Genomic DNA, 18,398 nt, shown 5'->3' with positions numbered 1-18,398 from the left:
TTGGTGGCCAGGTATGCCTCTACGCCCTCTACGCTTAATTCAACGACCAGAAAATTCCTCATGTAGGTATTTTGAAGATCATCAAATTGTGGATGTACCCGCTGAAAAATTGTGTCGTAGTCGAAAGTACCAATTTAATTAGCAGCTGCAATCCCAGGTGTGATAGCTTCTTCTAAATGTTGCAAGTATGAGCGTCCTGTAGGATTATGTCACCATAATTACAGCCCACAGGTATCATTTCTTAGAATTTTGTGCATAGGCTTCTTCAATCCATTGAGGATTGTGATCACTACGGTATCTGTAGTCGTGTCTATCAACAGAACTATTCATAAAAGAACTTGCTTCATTACTGAAACATATCCAATAAGGGCAGTTGAATTGAGTGGCCATTAAATATTCCATGGTTTCACAAAACTACAGTCGAAGTTTATGGAAAGAGAAACTGGAACCTCTGTTGTGGAATAAATTCAAAACAAGCACGTTCTCCGATCACCAGAAATGCAATACTTTTCTCGATGCACGTTTCAGTAACCACGTTGGCGTCTTCAGGAGATGAAGATGCCTTTCGAGAAGAGTATTGAATTTTTTGTGATTGGAAAATATTTTCGTTCATACTGTTTCGAAATTTCATGTACTCTTGATTTGACTACTCACAGCGGCACACTGATTGCTTGGCTGATTGGCAGAACAGAAATAGAAGTCCAAAACTTGAATTTGAATCTCCTTGGTTTTAACGGACGGGAGATCAGAGTCTTTACGCTAAAAGTTGAAGTTTCATACAACACTTCTACGTAATTAGAGACATTTGGCTATCTGAAAAAAAATCAGTAAACAATCTTATGGCCTCATGATGGTTTCGATTATTTTGTCCATGTAATAAAATTATTATTGTTTGAAGGTGGTTGACAATGTTTCGTGGTGCATTTCATCAGTTCGGATATCCATTGTCTAATCTAATATATATAAATGGATGTTTGTTGGTTGGTTGGTTGCTTGCTTGGTTGGTAAGTGATAAACTTCTACATCGCTCAACCGAACGTGATGAAACTTGACATGTATAAGTAATTTTTCATAGAGAAGGTTTATAGGCTATCAATTTTTCTGAAACTCGCCACTAGATGGCGCTGTAGAACAATTTTTGAAAGCACTGTTCTATAACGCTGCGTACGCCTAAGTTCGTTGATTCTGATTTTGTCAAAACATTGGAACAGCAGCGATACAGCAGCATAGTACTAGTATGATATAAATTTATTTGAAATCCCTGAAAGAATCTGTAAAAAAATTAAAAAGATTAGCTGAAAAAACTGAAATTACAATGAAATAACATACAAGCAACAACCAAAAAAATTTGAACTATCAACACGAGCGGAAAAAATTTAAAAAGTTATTAACAAGAAATGAAAATTAAAAATATAAAATTAAAAGATTCTAAACCAAGTTACTTCACGACGATTCGATTGTTAGTATCAACAATCGTCTTCGGGTGTTGTTTTTGCTCAATAAAATTGTTTTTTCAGCTAATTTTTTTTACTTTTCAACAGATTCTTTCAGGGATTTCAAATCAATTTATTTCATATCAGACAATGGAAGTCTGAACTGATGAAAATTATTATTTTCGAGCGGAATATATCGACAGAAATCAAATCACATAATTTACCGTTGCGTTTTCAATATCGAAGTGACCAAAAAACGCAATCAACGGTACTGCTTGAAACTCAAAAAGATATAATGAAAAAAATGCATCTAAATATTGAGAAAATATTCCAGCTTATTCATAAAAATACTGTCTGTCCTGGAAAATATACCCCTTTTAGTCCAATCAAGAAATACCTTTCGTGAACTTTAACAACGAATTTCTTGTTATCTTTATTTCTGTGAATTTAAGTTTCTATATTTCAATTTGCATGTTTCGGTCGAAATGAATTCTCGACAAGGCTTTTCATTTTCCTGTAATCTCATAATTAATGTAATGTATTAACCAGATGCGCTACTAAACATTCTATACCGCAAAAGCCTTTCGGCAGCTAAACGGTGTTAATGGCTAATTAAGGATAAATATTCATCACTCGTATGCGTGTGAAATTATAATTAGTCGTTTTGCATTTGAAATTACTCTTCTCTGCTGAACTACCTCTGCGTGCATGATAATTACATGAATACTAAAAACAAGATTTTTCAATATAATTAAACGCTGTATGTTCCTGAACTTTCTGTTGAAACAGTATGAATGTGATGTATTTTAATTCAGAATATCCAGTGAATAGATGGTTTTTAAAATTCCAAAATTCTGTCGACTTTTTATGCAGTATTTTTGAAGCTGTAGTTCAGTGGAGTTCAGTGTATTTCAAAATGATGAGGAAAAGTCTTTCAAGTAACTATACACTAGTCGGTTTACTACCAATGTCATCAGAAGTCACGGAGAAAGCTGTGAAGCAAGCTTTCCTTGCATTTCATCAGTTCGGACTTCCATTGTCTATTATTATATAAATTGGTTTAAAATCCCTGAAAGAATCTATGAAAAATTCAAAAGATTACCTGAAAAATTACAAATAAATAACATACAAGTAACAACCAAAAAAAAAATTTGAAAAAATGGAACTATTAACACGAGCTGAAAATTAAAAATAAATTCAAAAATTATTAACAAGAAATAAAAATTAAAAATTGAAAGATTCTAAACGAAGTTGCTTCTCGACGTTTCGATTGTTAGTATCCACAATCGTCTTCGGGTGATAACTGGATACTATTGTAGATTGTGGATACTAACAATCAAAACGTCGTGAAGTAACTTGGTTTGGAATATTTCAATTTACAATTTTTTAATTTTGGTAATACTTCTTTAATTTTTTTTCAGCACGTGTTAATAGTTCAATTTTTTTTATTGTTGTATGTATGTTATTTCTTTGTAATTTCAATTTTTTTTCAATGATATTGTTATTTTTCAGCTAATCTTTTCAATGTTTTACAGATTCTTTCAGGGATTCCAAATCAGTTTATATCATATTAGACGATGGAAGTCCGATCTGATGAATTTAACCACGAAATATTGTCAACCACCTTCAAACAAGCTTTCCTTGATTATTTAGTATGTTTCAATATTTTGAATGATCATCGATATGAAATCAGAAATTTTGGCGCTGGTGTTCAACTGAAGGCAAATTGCAAACAGCCAGTCATTCTATTCGTGAAAAATGCCTTCCTCTAAAGCTGAAGAACACATGCAGTATTACCTAGTAGTTCAATACCTAGTTTGTAACACAAACTTTCACTTCATTGTTGTCAACTGCATCTGCAGAATTGATGAGGCTTCTCGTAAATCAACAGAAACTCGATTACATACATTGCTTATGTAGAATTTTTGTGCGTATACTATCCTTCGAAGTGTTGATAGGTGTTTCGGTCTTTAGGCCTCAATTTTGTCTTTCTTATATGGTTTAAGACTGAAAACATATTGAGTTGAGGAAAAATTGTATTCGGTCGTTTTGTGTAGTTTTGCCTTCATAAACAATTCATAAACAAACCAGAAGACTATGGAAAACATCCAACAAAGGACATGTATACGGAACAAGAATAATATAATAGTCGCTATGAAACATCTGGAGGAAAAATGCAATGAACTCGTGAAGTAGCAGCAAAAAACACGAATAAAGAACCACTACAAATGAAAAATTAAAAACAATAGCTGAAAATAACAATTATCTTAAGCAAAAAACCCTGAAATGAAATATTAGTGAAATAAAATTTTAGTAAAAAATGGAATAATAAAACAAAAAATCAAAATAAAATATTAAGAGATTCCAAGCCAAGTTACTTCACGACGTTTCGATTGTTAGTGTCCACAATCGTCTTCGGGTGATAACTGGACTAATGCCTCCGAGAGATGGCTATTTATGAGTCATTCGAGTACTTTCACTTATCTTTTCTTTCCAATTTCCGCTTCAACGGTTTAGCGGGAGATGGCCGTTTGCCGGGAGTTGGCCATTTTTCGCTTGATTATGGATTTCCATATGTTGCGTATCTTTACGCTAGCTTGGCTGAACACATTGTTGGACAACATGTATGCGGCTTCTTTGAATTTCCTCCTAAACCAGTGTTTCTCCCTGTGTATGATCTTAGCTTGGGACCACCCGATGTTATGTTGATGGGCCCAAACATGCTCTGCTATTCCTGATTTGCTGGTTTTCCCTTGCTGTGTGTGTTTCTGGTAGTCGGTAATGCAAACTTTCAATAACCTCTTAGTTTCACCGATATAGGATTTTTCCGCACGCACTGGTAAATGCAATTTGAAGCAGGTTCTGATGTTGTGCTTGGACCCATTTCTTCTCATCCTTTTCGATAATCCTCTGATATGAGGAATGCAAGCACTGGTTGTGACGGCTTCTCTTTCTTGAGAGGTTCTTGCTGTCTTTCAGCCAAAGTCCGTTCCACCGTTGAAAATCATTTCACGGTTTTTTTGCTTGATATAATTGTTGTTTACAGCTATTGTTTTTGGTTTTTCATTTGTATTGGTGTTTTGAAGGTTAGGGTTAACTAAAAAGCACGTGGATTCAATACTAGGAGCGCCATCTGTGTTTTAGTCTACGAACTTTTCAATCTACCTGATTCTAGGTTGAACTGAAGTGAGTTTAAAATAACTTTTCTCTCAAAATAATGATATTTACCGTTAAAAACGGCTGATTTAATTGTCACAAATTTAAAAATGTTAGAGAGAGAATCGAAATACCAATTATACAAGACCCCCCGTTTCTAGAAAGTTCTTAGGGCTCTATCGGCGACCAGTGATGCGACACTATTATCTGCCTAATTCGAAAGTACTGATAATAATTTTTTTAACGTAGATTGTATCCAACTTTGATGTCTTGTTCCCTTCAAAAGCCAAGGGGGAGGACTATTTACGTCTGCATTGTATTGAAACTGGAAATAACGGAAGGTAGCTTTCACATCTTTTTTGGAATATGGACTTTGGAAGATTGAACTGTTTCTGGACTAACTGATTATTCGAATAAATTGCAAGTTATTCTTGCATATGAATCAAAGTTACAATAAACTTATAACGGAATACCACTCATAACTTATGAGTATTTGTTGAAAAACTGATCTTTCCTAAGGCTACAAATCTGATGACCATGAAAGCCACCATGAAGGCCCATAATCATTTTATACTAACTAGTAATAATATTACATAATTATAACTACTGATAACAAAATTTCAAACTGATAATGGCTCTGTTCAGTTCTCCTTTGGCCACTCTGTCCTTGAAGTTATATCTATATATACAACATTATTTACAATCATAATTGACACCATTGTTCTTACGAATTTTTGTATAATGTTAGTCCAGTAACAAATAATTTTTCACTTTGCATAATTCATAATGATTGTCATACATTGAATATTCCCAAACAGAGTTTTTCATTTCACGCTATGCTTTCCATACGTATGACTGATGATCATTATGAGTATCGACCATAATGATCATCATTAGCCTCGTGTTCTGGGTAGGTTTTGGCATGCGAAGCAGTGAATAGAGGGTCGTGTCTTAACTATTTTTTCACGTCGAATCTTTCCACCACTTCGCTCTCCACTTCCACTTCATATTTGTTATTGGTTAAAATCATCTTTATTTACTCAATCTGCTTCTTTGATTCATCATATTTTTTAAATTTTGGGTATATTTAGTATATTCAGCAGCTGGTGAGATTGCCTGAGACTGTGTATATGGTTCACAATGAAATGTATTTTTCTGCTCTATTGATGTCTCCAGCTCTCTTTCCATTATGATTTATAACCTTTCCCTAATTAGAATCAGAATTTCATAAGCTATATCTAGCAGTGTGATACATCGCTAGTTGTCGCATTACTCACTGTTATACCTTTTTAGCAAGGAACCATATTCTGGTGTCACGTGTATGGAAACTTTTCTTCGTTTCATATATCCTTTATTACTTATTCGATAAGTCCTCATTGTAAAACTTTTCAAATATTTCACTATTTCTGCTCTAATCTCCACCTGGTGTCTTTTTATTTTTTGGTTTCCTGATAATCAGTTTAATTTCTTTATTTAGTTCTTTCAATTTGTTTGATTTGACCTTCCTCTTGAAGATGATTACTTGGTGATCGAAACACGTGTGTTAAAATAACGGTTTGGAGTTGGGAAAAAACTCCAGTAATATTTATTTCAATTTGATGTATGCCATTTTGTTTCACCTGCACCCTGTATTTTTTCATGTTTCTTTTAATTTTTCTCAGTCTTTTGTAGACTTCCATTTTCATTTTCGATAAAAATTGGTGGCTGCTAACAAACTTCCACTGAAAAAATTTGATTATTATATTTTCTAACTTGAATTTTATCAAGGGTTCTTTAGTATTTCGGTAATTCAAAAATAGGTTGGGTCATCTGAGTTATAGTCCCAGACAGGGCATACTTTGTTAATATCCTCAACTTGTCTGTTGATTAAATTAGAAGTTTTTCTGCAAGAAATTTCATGCAAATATCACTCAGAATCGATTACAGACTCGTTTTTGAAATTCTCAGTGTTTTATCAATCGGAATATTGATGAAAATTAGAACCATATGATTCCAGTTTGTCTGAAAATTCAACAAGAATTCATTACAGATGTTATAATGGAACAAATTTCGGAAATATTGATAGATCAAGATACAAAAAACAGATAATATCATTAAGAAGTGAAAGGCATCTTTACTTGTTCTCGTGGCATCAACAATCAAGAGCTGACTGAGTTAGACTTATGAAGCAACAGTTTAGCGAAATGCGTCTTGATAAAATTGTGAAAAATTTTCAATCATTATTATCGATGAGCTTGATTATTTCATTTAAGTAACGGGTCCGTTGATTTTTTTCATGAGTTAATATTTCACAGTAATTTTTTGAAGTTAACTTTTCAGTTTGCCCTTTATTGCACTGAAGTAGATGACCTGTCGATTTCGAGTTATTCTTTTTTCAGATTGTAGAGAGTTAAGTATTCAAAGAAATCTGGAAACAGTGACTCATCCGAACAAAAGTCTTTCAATAAGTATAAGTTGAGTGATTTCAGAAATTCTAAAGAACTTATTCTTTCGCTTTGCTGTTTTACCATGAACACAATTTTGCGCAAATTTCCCCTACACAAGAGTCATTTCTGTTATGAATCGGTGGACAAGTGGAATTAAAACGACCTTAAAGTACCTGCCGATCTTTATATAATAACTAGGTTAACACACTCTCTTGTGCAATAACTAGTTTCCAAAACTGAAAGTATATACAATCTATTCGATACTAGATGTCATTTTTGTAATCCGATCCAATTATGGTCGAATACGTGGATGGATTTTTATTGATTCTCAGTATTGAGGTTGTTTATTATCATCAGTTGTTTTTAAATGTTGATTGTGTAAGACTTTTCAATAACATTTTTCATTCATATTTTAGGTGAGGACAAATTTTCAATAGATATAAATCATCGAGTTGCAGGAAACGTTTACGTTCAATCGCATGTAACAAAATATTTATGAAATAACAACTATTGATGTTGAAGAAAATAGTGAGCTTACTAGAAGCAGATGAACGACAAAAAAAAATTTGAATGCAACACACAATATTTGAACAAATTAACATCAGGAAAATTCAAAATGTCCGTGTCCTTGTTTCTTACTGTTTTTGGGTGTATAACCTATCACAAACTGAAGAATGAATAAAGCTAAATTGATGGAGAATTTGCTAAAGAGTAATAGAGGGCTAGCTGAAAAGTTACTGTGTAATTTAAATAGCTTTGTGAAATGGATCGTACCTGGATGCCATTGCTGAAGCGGGATATTGAAAAGGAAATTATGTATATAAACTGAATTCTCATAAAAGATCCTTCATGCTTATTTATGTAGACTATTGAATATTTCATTGTTTTGGTGCGTGTCAAAGGAAATGTAGCTGTTTGCATTCGCGGCGTTGGTAACAAGTTAATATTTTTGAGTTTTGAAAACGGAAAAAGATTATTTTTCGAAACGTCAACCGTCTAAAGGAAGCTGAGTGAAGAAATTCAATATTTTCTATTGATTAGTCGATCTGTTATCATTGAATAATTGCACTCCTCGGTGATTTATATTACGAAGTAACTGGGTGAACTTTTCAGTTTGCCCTTCATTTATGCATTTCAGTAAATCCTCTCATGTTCATTAAAGATTGATCTCAGAATAGACTTCAACAAGATAATGAATTACAATCCCGACACATACCTTGGTAATTTTCACATATATAATTGGTGATTTTCGTAATTCGTTCTGCAACTATAACGATCATATCGCTAATTTAACAGAGATACGGAAAATTATCTTAGCGCAACAAATCTATACCTACAACCTACATCATCGTTTATCAAAGCGTGAAAAAACGTTTTACATGTATTGAATGAAATTCAAGATAACAGATCAACCGATTCCTTTTACCGGTTGATTTCGAATCATTTGGAAAATGCGTTGGACATTGGCAATATACACATGCTTCTTCTTTGACAGTCTGCCGAAATAATTTTCTATTTCTTCTATTGTTTTCTGAGCTTTAACTCCTGCAAAAAGTTTCTCTCTTAAATAGCGAGTTCGGTTCTTTTCAATTTAATGTCTGTTACTGACGCTTGTATTTTCGAACTATTTTCATCAGAAAAGAAACCTTTCGATTGCTTGCAAAAAAAGGCAGTGGGCAAAATTGGTTGGCAAACATACACGCGGACATATTTTCATTTTTATTTGTTATGAAGAACTATCACAATTATTGGAATTAAGTAAAAAAATGAGGTCTTGAATTATTCACTTTGATTCTGCCTTTCCCACAGAGCTTAGGAGTTGTAGTTCAAGTAAACGATATAGTGCAACCTACCATCCAACAGCTCCCTTTTAATAATATAGTTATGGAGCTAACCAATCTCGTTATTCAATATTCATTTCTGATTATATATATAACAGGGTGATAATTGAAAATACTTCTGAATACTACTTACTCACATATATATACAATCCATTGCTTCAAAAACACTTCACTAACTTTCTTTGAATGCTTCTGATAATTCATCTTTCTATCACTGTTGTCATTTAAATCAATGATGAATTTATTTCCACCAATAATATGGTAGTGTCCAATCTCCTTATAGCATTTTTCAACTAAAATTACCGTTTTTATCCTGTTCTGCCAGTCTTTTTTGATAATATTAGATTCTTCTTATTTAACTAGCTCTACTATCAAATTTTGGAAAATTATTTTTACGTCTGATGCTTTGTATCAATTTTCCCCAAATCAATTCGATGGGATTGAAAACACAAAAATAGGGGGGAAGTCTCGGTATGGTGTGTCCATACATTTCAGCAATACTCTCAAGGGCATATACTTTTTCAAATGTTTTTGTCTGTGAAACTTCAAGTAGTTGGTTTGTGGTATCTTCAAAATACAAATTGTTATCCATTGCAAAACTTAGTATTTCATCTTTCCTCGAATTTTTATTCGGTACTGAGCTGTCGCGACTAATAGGAAGCGTTGTCAAGAACTATTTCACTATTCGCATCCAAATTTGGGATCAATGTGTTTTCAAACCATTCCTCAAAAATATTAGCTTCCTTGTTCATATGAACATTGCAGTCCTCAAGTTTTTTTCCACATACTTTCAAAGAATTCAAAATCCATCCTTTACTTCATCCGCAATGCACAATTACTAGTCGCGATCCTTTGTTTGCAGGCATGTTAGGTGTACACATTCTCGAACCATCAGTCCACCCTTTCGTAAATGTGTCGTGAGTGTTATATCAAGTTTCGTCCAAATGGAGAATTTGCCGTTGTTCTTGTCTATATTTGGTTATTTGTTCTGAGTATTTGTTACGCAATTCAACTATTCTTCTGCTTTTCATAACTGTTTGACGGTTGTTTATTATTTTAAATCTAAATCCAAATTTTTAATCCAATTCTGCAGAGTTTTGTCACAGCAGCTCACGTTATGGCCGGAAGTATTCAATTTCTTCCATATGATTTCAATTGTTGGTATCTCATTGCTTTTGTAACAGTCGTATATTATTTTTTTCAATGATTTCATTAGATGAACATCTAAAGGTTTGGTAATCCCTTATTAAATCGCATCTTGCGTTTATAAGGTTTGTTTTTAACTATTTTACGTACAGTCGAGAAATGAATTTCGGTCAAATCGGATGTTGCTTGTAATAGTTTGTTTCTCTCGAAACCAAACTTGAGATGTATATTCTTATAAACATTGTAACATACTCTCTGTGTTTCAATATTCAAATGCATCCGAATCTAATTCACTGGTATCTCTTTTTCGCATTGTTCACCATCGCTATTGGAATCACTACGCAGGAAAAAGTCTGCATTGTTATCACACTCGTTATTACTATCAGGACGCGACATTTTAAATTGATAACAGAAATTTTAAGTAATTATAACTGTACCAATATCGAATTTCAACACTGAAATCGCGATCAGTTCCTGAACTGAACATTGACAACACGACTCTTATAACCATCCTCGCATTCTGTTCGTCACCGACATGACTTCAAATTTAATTTTATGATTCTTCAGCCAATCATAAAACTCGGTTAGTAAAAATTATCCAATATGAACCGCCAAATGTACAGTTCACATGGACTAGTTGGCAGCGGCTTTATTTCTCTGAATTGTTTTTTTGGCCTTTGAGATCGCCGTCACCTTTAACTATGCACTATACCGGTTACTTCGACTGTATCTATATAGGTGCTTCTTAGGTCTAAGATGCGCACTAAGAGAGGATTTTCAAATATTCCAACTGGGGCGTCCCCCGTTTGGTAAAACGAGAGCGTTTACATATGAAAATTATCCTTTCCTACTGTTCCTACTGGGAATCCCCCCTGGGGCGCGTTTACATATGAAAACTCCCTTTTCATCACTGTTTCTCCGTACCGCTATATTTCCAGAGGCTTAAATTCTGTATGTGGGTTCTTTGTATATTGTAAATGTGCATTGAAAAAGGATTTTCAAATATCCCAACTGGGCGCCAGCTAGATGGAAATCTGCTGAATTTTTATTTTTTTCGTTGAATTGGAAAAGTCACCTGTGTGGGAAAAGTAACTCCAACTTACGGTACAACCAATCATTAGTGAAGGGGGCATACTCAAGAATCCAACTTGGGTCAATTTTTGTTATTAGTTCCTTCCAACAGTTGGCCTTTAGTTTTCAAATGAAAGATTGTACTGTGTCAATTCAATTTATCTGCCCTTGAAAATAATTTTGTTACTGCAGAGATGACCTGAAGATTTCAATAATTTAAATAATCGAATCGTTTTGATTGATGTTAATATCAGTATATCGAATAACTAACATACCAATCACCCGCATCTTCATACTTACAAATTCATATCACCAATTTCAATTAAGTTTTTTTGCGTTTGCGTTCCGATAGCTCTTGGTGTGATTTTCAAAACATGTAGAAAAATGAAATTACAGAAAAGAATCTAAACTTAACAGTTTATGGACAAAGTATGGAAATTGCATGGTCAAACTCTTTCATAAAAACCTCCATCAGTTAATTTGAGTTTTACTCGGAAGATAACGTGAAAATGTTTCACAATGACAATAAAGTCTACTTCACAAGTTGACAATGGTGAAAAATTAAAATAATGGTCGGAAACTCATTTGATCCAAAATGATATCTAGAAAAATGTGCTGAAACCGTTTTTAGCAACTAAAAAATTGCAAAAGTTATAAACAAACTAAGATCTAAAAAAAGGTATTTAGGTTTCTGCAAATAATTCGAAAACTTCAAAGTATTGAGAAAATTAAAAAAATCTTCAAAGAGGAGAATATTTACAATTTTACTGTAAAATAATAATTTGAAAATTTATAAGAATCAGGGCGTATTCTGAGTACTATTAATAATAATTATCGTTGAAAAAAATTTTACAGTGAATTATTGAAAAAGCAAGGTGATTATTAATCACCACAAAAAATTAAGACCACAAGAAATTTTTAATTTGAAAAATATTCTGCTTCGTGGAGGTGTTTTTTCAGTATACTTAATAAGATCACGTTATAGAATTTAAAAAAATGTAAATATTCATTTGAAGTAACAAAAAATGAATAATCGACGAATCGTTATGTTTTTTGTTGATTTCTATTATCATATTTCCATTTCATCGGATAAAGACATTTGGTGAGTTGAACAAAAAATGTTTATTACTATTTGTGTATAAATTGTTTACAAATAAATAGACTATGTGAGTATTGGATGACGAAATATAATTTTGTTGTCTTCATAATCTGATGATTTTATCAACAACAATTTTTGATAATTTATAGTCGTTTTTTCATATTTCAAATGTTTAAATAATAATTTGAGGAATGTTTTTTATTTTGAAAATCAAAATTGACATTCCTCTACAAATGAACTTTCTTTTTAATAATATTTTCATTGTTTTTCGACTGAACAATTTTTTACAAACAAATTCCCAACCGCCATATTTTTTTTTTCTCAAAATGCTAAAAATTGTGAAAACCATCATTCATTTCAAACTTTCCATTTTTTTTATTGTACTTGTGTCATAAAAGTTGCAGAACCACTCGATTCGTAAACTGAAAAATCAATATAGTTTTGGAACTATTTTTATAAAGAATTGATATATCTTTCAAATGAGGTTTTTAACAAATTCTCATTTTCGTAACTTATTATTCATCAGTATTCGGCTTTATTTGTGATGATTCTATTTATAATTGATTTGAAACGCAAATGATTGCTGGTAGTTAAAAAATAGCATAAAACGTCAAAAATATCTGTTATTTTTATAAACAAATGCAAATAACAATTGATTAATAATAATTTCAAATTTGGTAATTTGAAACATATATCAATTCTATATGAAAATGTTTGCCAAGTTTATTTTCATATTTTCAATAGTATCAAAGTTATAATAATTTTCTAGTTTATATATCAAGCGGTTAATGCAACTTTTGTAGCACATAATTTCTGAAAGCACAATAAAAAGTCAAAAATAAATTCTGAAATATATGATTGTTCAAGTAATAATCACCTGTTTGAAAAAAAAATATTTCGTGGTTGGGAATTTGTTTATAACAATTTGTAGAGCAATGTCAATTATGATATTCAAAATAGAAAACATTTCCTAACTGATTATTCAAACATTTGAAATAAAAAAAGGCTATTGGGAATTTTTTTCTAAAAATTATTATGAAGACCACAAAATAAAAAAAATAAAAAATACCCAAGTTTATTTGTCCATAAACAATTTTTGAACAAATGATACTGAAAATTTTTTGTTCAACTCACCGAATGTCTTCATCTAATACGAAAACGGTAATATGATAATAAATATCAAAAAAATATAACAATAGGTCGATTATTCATTTTTTGTTGAACTTCTATATCGTCATCTTATTGAGTATGATAAAGAAAGCTTCAGGAAGTGAAACATTTTTTAAAATAAATTTTTTAATCTTCACTGAAGACGCAAGTCAAGTAAAACATTGTTGATTAATAATTACATAACTTTCTCAATAATTCACTTTGAGATTTTTTTTACAACCATAATCAATTTTTTATACTCGCTATTTTTGACGTTTAATTAAAAATATTAATTTTGGGAAGTGGGACTCTTCATTTGAAAATTTCCTCCTCTTCAAGTTTTTTTTTAATTTCTTAATTTTTTATAGTTTTTGAAATATTCACAAAAAACTGAATAACTTTTTTACATAATAATTTGTTTATAACTTCTGCAATTTTTTATGTACCTTAAAACGCACATTCTTCCAGATATAATTCCGGATCAAATAAGCAATAGAACGTATACAACTTGTGAACTAGACTAATAACTGAACTAGTGAGAAAAAAAATCATTGCAATAAGTAAAAAAAATTAAAATAATGTGATTTCAATATTCATAAGCATATTTCTCGTTTGAATTTGTTTGCAAATCACTGCATGGGGTGTCGGAAACGCATGTTCGAATAGATTTGAATTTTGTATACGGGTGTTGCAGGATGAATAGTCGATAGCTGGGATGCCTGATGTCATCCGCTCGGATTCTCAAAGATCGGACTCATCCCTGAAACCTCGCGTCTCTTTCAACAGAGACGTGCACGTCAAAAGAATCGGTACGAATATTGTTGATCAATGTTTTTGCTGATCTCTATATAAAATAACAAGTGCACTAAAAATTCGGAATTCTGTACAACTGTTTGTCGTTAGTTGACCTAGTGAAAAATTTATTTGCCGAATAATCACAATCTGAGGTCTAGAGACAATTGAAAATGTTTTCTCTTCTATTCAAATTTTTATCACTATACTCAGAAAAAAAATCAGTGGACTTAAATTTTATTCTTCACGTTGTTTTATTGTCCACATATATGTTTGATATGCAATATAATTTCTTTATAATTGTAATATAGATTTGTGCCTTATAATTTTAAATATTTGATAGTTTGTTCAAATTGCCCATTTGCTCATGTCAGTAATAGCAAGGAAATAGGATATGTGGACATGACTTAATATATAAAAAATATAAGGAGTTTTTTTGAATACGATTCTTTTTCTCATCAATCCAACAAATTTAATAAATTTTTATTATGCAGAGATCGAATAAAACACTCGAGTTTTTTTACTCACAACGATTCATAGAGGTCAACTGACGTCAACTTTAACATATATAAACTCTACTAAAACAGTAATCCTTAACAAGCAACAGTTCATGGAATGTTGCGAAGAAACAACTTATTTCAATCAACTTTCTATACTGCTAAGTCTAGAACTTAGCTCAGGTTCGTTATTAGTTGCTGGAAAATTCAGGCATTATATCATTTTGGTATATTCACTTTTGACGTTTGAATTTTTTTTCGTTATTGAAATTTTGGCATTTTGTTTGGGTTCTTTCATTAACGCCTACTGATTTATTCTAAAAATACAAACGGGCGCACTTAGCAAATACATAAAGATCTCAAGAGACAGCTGCCGTAATAAATACTTCGATCTTCGACTTGAGTTCATTTGATTTAAGACAGATGAAAGTCATGTTCTTGGGTATGGAAAGGTCATTCATGTTGTTGAAAAAACATGTATTGGTTTTCTGGGGGTCGATTCAATAACCAATAGGTTGTTGAACAGGCTCCCAGACAACTGCGTTGGGAACCTACTAAATATAACAAACAGTTCGTTGGCCCTCAGATACTTTTCCAGAAGGTGGAAGCATGCGATCATCGTCAGGGTCAGAACCCTGTTTCGGGAGCACGACGGTTTCCTGTGGGAACCCCTGTTCCCACAGAACGATTAGTTTGTTTTTGTCGGCGGCTAAGCTGGCTGAAAGAGTCGCTCTGCAAAGGCTCAACGAAGACGTTGAGGACCGAAATGTTCTGCCTAACGAACAATTCAGATTCAGGAGAGAACACTCCTACGAGTTACAGGCTCTGAAACTGGTCGAAAATACCATTCAAGAGCTAAACAGCAACCGTAAAGTTCACGCAGTCCTCTTAGACATCTCGAAGGCCTTCAACCGAGTATCTCTGTATCTGTAGAGTAGGGAGGGTGAGTGTAAGCCCACGCACTTAGGCCACATGTGACCCATTGTACATCCTCCCGAGGAGTTGTCCTCCTAGGTCGTCGTCCATCCTGTCCTTTCCAGGAAGGTGGACAGGTCGCTGGGAGACATCTCCTTTATATCGGCAGGTGTAGGCCAAGACTTGCCGAACACACACTCTCTTATTGACGATAACTCCGGGCACTCGCACAGGACATGCCTGACAGTCTCATCTTCTTGTTAACACATCCTGCATAGAGGTGTGTCCACTAGCCCCATATTATGTAGGTGTTTCCTTAGCTGACAGTGGCCAGTCAGAAATCCTACTGTAAGGCGTAGATTTTTCCTGGTCATCGCCAGATATTTCTTCGGCGCCAGCTTACCAGGGTCGCCCAAGGTGATCCTGGCAAGATTACATCGTTTGATTTCATCACATCTCTTTAGAGATTGAGCATGGGTGTAACTTTTGACTAGTTCCGCAATTGTCGAAGTCATCAGGCCGTGGGTGCCACTTGGTCCTAAAATTCTTAGTCCAGCCGCTTCCTTGGGTAAAGAGTCGGCAATGCGATTACCTTTACTCCTGTCGTACCCTTCAACCCACCTCAGGATAATGTTATTATCTAACGAGGCTTTGGCTAAATCTTGGTGGCACTCTAGTGCTAGCCCTGAAGTAACACGGTGTCTGTTCAAGGCTAATAGTGCTTGTCTGCTATCAGTGCAGATTGTTATGTTTTTGCCAGAAATTCATTTCTTGATTATTTCTTTTGTGGCGATTGAGATACCAGCCAGCTCTGTTTGGACCACGCTGGTATTTCTTCCCATTCCCCACTTAATCCTTAGGCTTAGTGATCTGGAGTACACTCCACATCCTGGAGTGTACTCCTGGAGTACCTCCACACACTCAACCGAGTATGGCACAAAGGCCTTCTACACAAACAAGGTTACAGTAGAGAGCTCCCTGTATGACAACAGAGAGATTCTCGCTGGAGTGCCACAGGGAGCTGTACTCTCTGCCTCGTTATACGCTACACCAGCGACCTCCCGAGGTCCGAGCGTGTGAAGGTGTCTCTCTACGCCGAATATACGGCTCTCCTCTCATCTTCTATGGGTCGGGAGCTCAAGATTGTCTTAATGCAACGTGCATTGGACTACCTCGAGCGCTGGTACCTCAAATAGAAGATCCGAGTGAACCCGGAAAAAACTCAGGCGATAACCTGGAAAGAACGATATCTTCTCCGGCTAAGAACGATATCTTCTCCGGTTAAGAACGATATCTTCTCCGGCTAGGAAAGTGAGGGTCTCTGGAAGGAAGATCAACTGGCAAGCGCGGGTAAAGTATCTCAGCCTTCTAATAGACCGTAGGATCACCTGGAACCCGCACATTGTACCCGTCAAAATAAGGATCGAGGGTCGGATCAGAAGTCTGTACCCTCTGATCAACAGAAGATCCAAAATTAGTTTAAAGAACGAAATCACCATCTTTAGTATGATGTTTCGACTCCGAGTAATATCTCCATCCTGGAGATACTGAAGAATAAGTTATTACGGATGATTGTGAATGTTTCGTGGTTCGTGCGGAATGAAGCCATCCCGGAGATTTGCAGCTGCCTTCCATTGAGCAGTTCATTCAGTCGAGGAATCGGCGAGTTTTTAATTGTGCGGAAACTCACGATAATCCGTTAGTTAGGGAATCTATAGACTATGCTGTAGACGACTCCTACCGATATAGAAGGCCTCGACACCCTGTCGAATGAGGCCCTTATGTCCCCCGTTGACAGATGGACAATTTTCAATCCATCTGGGGACTTTCATATCACCACCACCATTCAGTCATGACCCATTTGTCCTTTTGACAAACGCTAGTCGGAAGGGTGAGGGATCCAGGCACCATCTGGCAATCAGATGGCGCAAAATGCTTTCGTCAACAAGCTGAATTATCTCTTCCACACCGCCCCTTTTTGATAATGACCATAGCACATTCATATATCCCGAATGCTTTAGCAATATCAGGTGTATACTTCTCCACTAACCTCAAGTACCGCTGGAGTTCTTTTTCTTCGGCGATGAAAAGTATAGAATGAAAGAAAATTTGTATTGAATATTTTTTTGTGGTCTACGTCATCAACTACTATGGTCATAATGTCTAAAACATAGGAAAAACATAGGAAAAGAAGATTTGTTGATGAGGCAAACAGAAAGTAGATTCTTGTTCTTCTAATAAAAGCAACTAACTCATTTCTAAAATTTACTTCAAGAAACTTAATCTGAAGTCTTGTAATCTAGAAGTTGATGTGTCTCCTTTCCTATTGGTTTCAATGACTGGTACCAGACTATGAGGTCATTGATCTAACGCTCCTTAAGCTAATTGACCTTCTGCAATGTCACTGGTTCCTTAAAATCTGAGAATACGAATAAATAAACAAATCTGTCTGATGTATTAATCACTTCTGGAACCGGTTAATGATGTGTTTCTTCGAACATTCCGTATGTAAACTCCAAAAGCCGCTGTTTTTAACTGTATTTGTATCATAAATAATCCCCAATAATTAATAATATTTTTTCTTCTCTATCATTATTGTTCGAGCAACTTTGTATGTATTAATTGATTAACATTTCATATTAAACTAATTGGTAGATAATCTGAAGAATGTATTGGGATTGGCTGAAGAAATGTTAATTCTATTAGAAATGAGATATTTATAGAAATCGTTGGAATGTTTCTTCTTGAAAGTGAAAGTGCGAAGATCAGAATTACATTTTTGAACATATCAACAAATTGTCTCTCAAGAATAATCGTGATGAAGTCTTTGGCATCTCCATTATCTATTCACCGTTATATTAAAGTTTCAGCTG

The 18,398-nt window shown here is 34.0% G+C and overlaps 1 protein-coding gene across 1 annotated transcript in view; it reads left to right on the top strand.

Annotated features, from left to right (window-relative positions):
- Positions 1–18,398, top strand: part of LOC111511146 (uncharacterized) — a 541,917-nt gene that overhangs the window by 313,612 nt on the left and 209,907 nt on the right. Inside the window, exon 3 of the mRNA XM_074186424.1 lies at positions 14,016–14,130. Within this exon, the coding sequence (XP_074042525.1) occupies positions 14,037–14,130 (94 nt within the window). The 5' untranslated portion in view covers positions 14,016–14,036. The remainder of the gene's footprint in view (positions 1–14,015; positions 14,131–18,398) is intronic.

This window comes from Leptinotarsa decemlineata, unplaced genomic scaffold (genome assembly GCF_025532065.1).
Source record: "Leptinotarsa decemlineata unplaced genomic scaffold, Ldec_3_MD MMD2_tig00078422_RagTag_RagTag, whole genome shotgun sequence".
In the NCBI taxonomy this organism is placed as follows: Eukaryota; Metazoa; Arthropoda; class Insecta; order Coleoptera; family Chrysomelidae; genus Leptinotarsa; species Leptinotarsa decemlineata.
The sequence above is the reverse complement of the archived record's forward strand: the minus strand, read 5'-3'. Positions and strand labels throughout refer to the sequence as shown.